This window comes from Vitis riparia, chromosome 15, assembly GCF_004353265.1.
Source record: "Vitis riparia cultivar Riparia Gloire de Montpellier isolate 1030 chromosome 15, EGFV_Vit.rip_1.0, whole genome shotgun sequence".
In the NCBI taxonomy this organism is placed as follows: Eukaryota; Viridiplantae; Streptophyta; class Magnoliopsida; order Vitales; family Vitaceae; genus Vitis; species Vitis riparia.
In genome coordinates, this window is record NC_048445.1 from 14,162,324 (window position 1) to 14,170,175 (window position 7,852).

At 31.7% G+C, this 7,852-nt stretch overlaps 1 protein-coding gene across 1 annotated transcript; it reads left to right on the forward strand.

Annotated features, from left to right (window-relative positions):
* Positions 1 to 5,572: 5,572 nt before the first annotated feature.
* Positions 5,573 to 7,367, forward strand: LOC117931992. The gene is made up of 2 exons (XM_034853050.1): positions 5,573 to 6,427; positions 6,723 to 7,367. The coding sequence occupies exons 1-2, from the start codon at positions 5,573 to 5,575 to the stop codon at positions 7,365 to 7,367; spliced, it is 1,500 nt and encodes a 499-aa protein (XP_034708941.1).
* The last annotated feature ends 485 nt before the right edge of the window (positions 7,368 to 7,852 follow it).

Genomic DNA, 7,852 nt, shown 5'->3' on the forward strand with positions numbered 1-7,852 from the left:
ATCCCTAAATTGTTAGCTACTTATAGCATATCAAAATACTGAACATTACCACCCAGTCGGTGGAGAAAAAAAAATAAAAAGCGGGAAAAAAAATCCATAAAAAATGTGTTGAGGGGGAAAAGAATCCATAAAAACTTGTTGCTATATATTTAAATGTTTCTAATATATATAATTAGAATCAAGGATAAAAATACCAATAATTATGGATATATCGCTATTGCGATTTTAGGGATATATCAGAAATATCAGAGAAATATCAATGAATATTTTTTCATAAATATCGGTCGAGCGAAAATTATTTAACATTCATAGGAATGATTGGAAAAACTGTAAAAATGATAAAATAAGCAAGAATACACATTTTAAAATTATTTTGTAAGTATAATTGACATAGATATGATAAAAAGAAAAAAACATAGATAAACAAACATATATTGGTAGATTCGATATTTCAATTTTAAGAATAATAAATATGCATTTTGGAAATGAATAAAGTTAGAATTGAGTTAAAAAAATATTTGTTTTTATTGAATAAAATAATTTATACATATAATATTGCAATAGGACTTAGTATCAAAATGAAGATCGATATGGTTCTATCACATTATTAGATGAAGGGAGCCTATCTTGTTGAAGACAATATTTATTTTCAAAATTTTAAAATACTTTTATTATAACATGTTTTATTACATTTTAAATGAAAAATGAAATTAATTTATATAAAATATTTTATTTGAGATTTAATTTCTACAATTTTATTAAAAATATGTTATAACAATTTTTTCTATTAACATTAATTTATTTAAATAATTAAAATTATTAATAATTTATCTTATGAAATTAATTTTAATTTCTAAAATATGGCCTATAGAAAGCCAAATTTCTGATTTCATCAAGATGGATAATTAATATATATTTTTATAGAGGGAGGAAAATTGTTCTCATAATTTGTTTCCTTGTTTTTCTATTTGTACTAAATCTAAAAATCAAAAGGCCTCACTTCCTTTGACTCGGCCATGAAGAAGCCATTTCTCAAGTTGCCTTCCACAAGAGAGAATCCCTAAAAAGGCCATTTTTTCCTCTGCCACTCTCATTCAACGCAGGTACTAATCTGATATAGTTACTATTACTATTATTATTATTGCAATCCCCATTTGATTCCCACAAAACTCTTTCCCCATTCCATTTTTGGGAAGATTCTTCCCCGGTTGATTTCGGAGACAATCCATGCAAAACCCCCATGGAAAACCATAAAAAAAATGTTTTTTTCTTTGTTCCGTGTGGTTTCTGGATGTGTTGTAAAGGTGTCTTAGCTTTTGTACCATTGGATTTAAATTTTATGAACCCTAACTCCACGATTTTTGGGCAGGTTGAAAAACTCAACCTTTGCCTGCAAATCATGGTCATATTATCGAATAGCATCATATGTTTTTTTTTTAAAAAAAAAAACGGATAGATTTTGTATCCTGTACGTGGGTTGGACTGGTAGGAAATATCGGTCAATTTTCCGAAAAATCGGTAAAAATACCGATTAATACCGAAATATCGGATAAATGTTTGAAAAATTACCGAAATTTTGTGGACCAATAATTGGTTACGAATTTTGTGTTGGAGTCGGTATCTTTCATCATCCACATGGGTATGGAATTGTTCCATTTTTGGGACAAGGAGCTTAACTAAAGTCAGTGAAGTGGAGACAAAGCAGGAAGATGGGAGGAAACTATTCCTTTATTTATTATTATAATTATTAATTGTTAATTATTATAATTATTGAAATGGTCGTCACTTTTTGATTTTATTGACTTAGATGGAATGGAACTCCATATGGCCATATAGGTTGGTGGTTGGCCCTTTAGTTTTTTATTTTATTTTCTCCACCTAGTGTACTAGGATTAATTAGGCATCCTTTTGGAACTCTTATATAAATTTTCAAGGATATTTCCCACCGAAATAATATTTTATTAATAATTATTATGAAAGCAATGATAAAAAATTTATTAAAAAAATATGACAAATTTTATGGTAAAATTATTTATTAATCAAAAATTGTTTCTATGAAAAAGATAAACATGAAATATGAAAATTCTAAAATTATTGAAAGAAAAAGATTATAAAATAAATATCATATATAAATTAAAATGGATATTTTATAATTCTAATTTATTTATTACAAAATTCATTATAAAATATTTTATTGCTATGTAATAATGGTCCACAATTTCCAACCCATTGTAGAAATAAAGCAAAGCTTTCTCAAATTGCATTGGTACGTAATGATGATCCTATTTTTTTAGCCAAAAAGTAGAACAAGAAACATGAAACCTGGATGAGAAAAAAGCAAACAAACAAGGGGAAAAAGAACTAAGAGTTTTAATGGAGATTGATGTTCTATCTATTGTTTAAAAGTTCATCTCATTGTACCAAAAATGCAGGTCCTCCTAGGTTAGCTGTTTAATTTCTCAATCACTAGAGGACAATTTCAAGGGACAAGTCTTGGTAAGGTAATTCTTTACTCTCCCCGGTTTCTCTCTCTCTATACTTTCCAATGAAACTCTAACTTGTCAATACTTCATTTTTTTATAAAGGAAATTGAACATAAATAATCAAACTTGCAATTGAGTTATTTGATGGTTAGTAGATTTGGTCTAGTGGGTGGGTTTACTTTTGATTTAATTTGATTCCATTGAATGTGACGTTGATGACTTTATATTTTGAGTATTAACTTTTGTTTGTTTGTTGCCAAGTGTAATTAGATTTCTCTACTCATAAGTTTTCAAGTAAATATATTTCTTTTTTCCTCTACTAGGCAAATAACAAATATGTTAAAGGAATTAAATGTATTTCATTTTAATGTGTTTAGGATACTTAGATAGGATTTAAATAAGTTCATGCATGAAACATTAGACTTCCCGTTCTAGCATCCTTGTATGAAAAAAATTTCTCTTATTACATGCTAAGGACATTTAAGTTGTCAAAGAATGAAATGGTTCATTGATGAACAACTTTGAAGTTGACAACTTCTAAATTTGTCTAGCATGTGAATGAGACTATTTTTTTCTACAAATGATGCTTGAATTGTCCAATTGGACAATATAAGGAAAACATAATATCTTTGAAGTTACGCTCTTATGCTTGGTTCATTTTTTAGAAATTTCGACAGTCGTTCCTTTTGTTCTCTGGGTGCATATTTGGACAAGGCTAAATAATATGCCTTCTCCATTTTGTGTACTTGGAGAACTATAGGGAAATGCTGCCGAAATTTTTCTAAAATGAAACGAAACATAATAGTTGTTGACATGTAGGGATTATGTATTCCTATATGGGATAGGAACCACCACCTAAACTAGGAAGTTGGAGATGTTAGAATGCATAAGACATGTAGTATAAGTTGATATTAGTTTAACAAGATAGAATCATGAGAGTTAATTATGTTTCTTGGTTAATATTTTGATATATAATTTTATTTTAATTTTACAGAAATATGCATAATAAATTATCTTTGATGATTCGAGAGTGAATAAAGACTTAAACAAATGTAAGATATATTTATTTCTCATTTGCATGGTAGCACATCAACTAGATAGGATCATAATTCTATAAGAGAACCACATTTATTACTTTGGTTCAATACATAATGAAATTAAATGTATTTAATAAGATGAAATATCATGAAGTAATAGAAATTTTAAATTGATAATTTGTGGCATTAACTACAATGACATGAATTGAATAAGACAATTTTTATAATTAACCACCCCACTTTCATATACTTGTAGACAACATGGATATATTACATGATGAAACCTTTTGATATATGATACAACATTAACATTTCAAAAGTGTTAAAACAATTGCTTTTGTAGACAAAAAAAAAAAAAAATGTCTAATGCATGGAGCAAGAGCCCTTACTCTTAACAAGTTGATTCTAATGTTAAAATTCCTCATGATTAATTCATTGTGTATTTGAATCATAGAATGGATCGAAGTTGGATGTCTAAAGATAGAATGTCAAGGGAGTACGAGGAAGGAGTTGAATACTTCATTAATTTTGCATTAGAACATTGTCCCAATCAACGTGGAATTCGTTGTCCTTGTATGCGATGTGGAAACTTAATACATCATACACCTAACAAGATTCGGGAACATATGTTTTTCAATGGAATTGACCAGAGTTATTGTACATGGTATTGGCATGGAGAAGCAGGTCCTACTAGTAGCCAACCAACTGAAATGGCACAACGTTATGACACGATGGATTGTGGTGACGTTGCTAGTACAGTAGAAATGGTTCATGCTATAGAAGATGAGTTTATGACAGACCCAATGTCATTTAAAAAATTGCTTGAAGATGCTGAAAAACCTTTGTATCCTAGTTGTATAAAGTTCACAAAACTTTCTGCACTAGTTAAATTGTACAATGTGAAGGCACGGTATGGGTGGTCAGATAAAAGCTTTTCAGATTTACTCCAAATATTAGGGGATATGCTCCCGGTCAACAATGAGATGCCCTTATCCATGTATGAGGCAAAGAAAACATTGAATGCATTAGGGATGGAATACAAAAAGATACATGCATGCCCAAATGATTGCATACTATACAGGAATGAGTTAAATGAAGCATCTTCATGTCCTACTTGTGGAACGTCAAGGTGGAAGGTAACAAGGCAGGGGCAAGAAACACTAAGAGGATTCCTGCAAAAGTGTTGTGGTATTTCCCACCCATCCCTAGGTTTAAGAGGATGTTTCAATCTCCCAAAATAGCGAAAGACCTAAAATGGCATGCACAAGGAAGAGAAAATAATGGTAAACTTCGACACCCAGTGGATTCCCCAACATGGCAACTAGTGAACCAAATGTGGCCTGAATTTGCTTCGATTGTAGGAACCTTAGACTTGCCATTTCAGCAGATGGTATCAATCCTCATAGCTCCATGACCAGTAGGCATAGTTGTTGGCCTGTTCTCACAATAACTTACAACCTTCCCCTTGGTTATGCATGAAGAGGAAATTTATGATGTTATCTTTACTAATATCAGGACCACGACAACCTGGTAAGGATATCGATGTTTATTTGGCACCATTAGTCGATGATTTGAAAACATTGTGGGAGGTAGGGGTGAAAGCCTATGATGCACATCAACAAGAGTTCTTCACATTAAAGGCTATTTTGTTATGGACGATTAATGATTTCCCTGCATATGGAAACTTGTCTGGTTGCACCGTTAAGGGATATTATGCTTGTCCAATATGTGGTGAAGAAACAAATTCACATTGGCTAAAACATGGGAATAAGAACTCATACACCGGGCATAGAAGATTTCTTCCATGCAACCATCCATTTAGAAAGCAAAAGAAGGCATTTAATGGTGAACAAGAGTTTAGGTTACCTCCAAAAGAACTTACTGGAGATGAAATATTTACAAAGGTTGATATGATTCATAACTCATGGGGGAAAAAAAAAGGCTAAACAATGTGAATCCTTTGCTAATCCGACAAGTTGCTGGAAAAAGAAGTCTATATTTTTTGAACTTGAATATTGGAGATATTTTTATATCCGACACAACTTGGATGTCATGCATATAGAGAAGAATGTTTGCGAGAGCATCATTGGAACTTTGCTTAACATTCCAGGTAAAACAAAGGATGGAGTAAAGTCTCGACTTGATCTTCTCGAAATGGGCTTAAGGCCTGACTTAGCACCAAGGTTTGGGTTGAAGCGAACTTATCTTCCTCCTGCATGCTATACTCTTAGTAGAAAGGAGAAGAAAATAGTATTGCAGACTTTAGCTGATTTGAAGGTTCCAGAAGGTTATTGTTCAAACTTTAGAAACCTTGTGTCCATGGAAGAGCTAAAGCTTAATGGTCTTAAGTCCCATGATTATCATGCACTTATGCAACAACTACTACCAGTAGCAATAAGATCCGTGTTGCCTAAGCATGTCAGATATGCCATTACAAGATTGTGTTTTTTCTTTAATGCACTTTGTGCAAAGGTGGTGGACGTGTCAAGATTGAATGATATACAACAGGACATAGTGGTGACTTTGTGCTTGCTAGAGAAGTATTTTCCACCTTCCATCTTTGACATCATGCTTCATTTAACAGTGCATTTGGTAAGAGAGGTTAGATTATGTGGACCAGTGTATATGAGATGGATGTACCCATTTGAAAGGTACATGAAAGTCCTCAAGGGTTATGTTCGAAATCATAATCGTCCAGAAGGGTGCATTGCTGAGTGCTATATCGCAGAGGAAGCCTTAGAGTTTTGTACAGAGTATTTATCGGGCATGGATGCAATTGGGATTCCTTCTAGTATGAAAGATGAATGGAAATGTGGGAAACCATTACTTGGTGGTCGTGCAATAACTATTCATGATTACAAATTGGTGGAGCAAGCACATCATTATGTTCTACAAAATACAACCATTGTACAACCGTTTATTGAGTAAGTGTCATATATGTGAATATTTGATTTTGAAACTCTAACTAATGTTTATACAAACCATGACTTGCCTATTTTTGCTTGATAGTGAACATATGAAATATTTGAAGACAAAATATCCTCGTCAATCAAAGAGAGTGAAGTGGCTAGAGGATGAACATGTGCGCACATTTAGTTATTGGCTTAGAAAAAAGGTATGAAACTATTCATACTCCCCTTAAAATTTAATGCTTACAAAATTTAAATTACATTAACTTACATATCATTAATGAACCTTATAGGTTTCAGATGACATAAGTAAGAAAGAACCTATTGAAAAGGAACTTAAGTGGCTTGCACAAGGACCAAGACAACAAGTTCTTACGTACCCTGGATATATCATTCATGGTTGTCGTTACCACATCAAGAACCGTGATGAGGCACGAGTCAACCAAAATAGTGGTGTTAGTATTGTGGCATCGACCATGCAAATTGCAAGTTCCAAAGATAAGAATCCTGTGCTTGGTGACATGTGTTTTTATGGGATTATCACAGAGATATGGGACCTTGATTATAACATGTTTAACATTTGTGTTTTTAAGTGTGATTGGGTTGATAGCAAGAATGGTGTCAAAGTTGATGAGCTTGGTTTTACATTAGTTGATTTGAGCAAGATAGGACATAAATCAGATCCTTTCATTTTGGCAACGCAAGCCCAACAAGTTTTTTATGTAGAAGATCAAGTTGATCCAAGATGGTCTATTGTATTATCAAGGCCAAAAATGGAGTTGTTTGACATAGAAGGTGATGACAACATAGCCGACAATTGTATGGAGCATCACCCATTTGCGAATGGGATGCCTAATATTAAGTCTTTTGATGAAGTTGAAGATTATGATGAAATTTGTATGCGTACTGATTGTGAGGGGATTTGGATTGAAAATTAAGCTTAATACTTTTTTTTGGTTGTGATTGTGATTACTAAGTGTATTATGTGATTTTTGAGTTATTGTTAATATACAATATGATGCTCAACAATGTTATGTTTTTATTTTATTCTTGTCAAATATATTTTTATTATTATATACTTGCTAAGCTATTCTAAATAAATGTAGTTAGCATCATATTTATATATTTTGAATAGTTTGAACTTTCATTTGAGCTTAATTGATATGTAGTTAAATAAATGTTGCTTATATGTTGATATTGTATGTTTAATTTAAGATTAGACAAGATAAAGCCATTACTCACTTATTTCATATTGATTCAACTTTTAAATAATTTAAGGGGTAATTGCATTGAAGGTTTCCATAGATTTGAATTAAAAACTTTAAATCAAAGTGTTAAACTACGTACTATGCAAAACAAAGCAAAAGGTTTTATGGGAAGATAGATTGAATCCACCAACCCATAATGAACCGGTTTGAAACAT

Excerpts from the sequence above, each read along its gene's own strand:
- LOC117931992 (XM_034853050.1), top strand. The coding sequence starts at position 5,573 with ATGCATATAGAGAAGAATGTTTGCGAGAGCATCATTGGAACTTTGCTT. Across the intron at positions 6,428-6,722 it reads TTCTACAAAATACAACCATT|GTTTCAGATGACATAAGTAA; the intron begins GTACAACCGTTT and ends TGAACCTTATAG.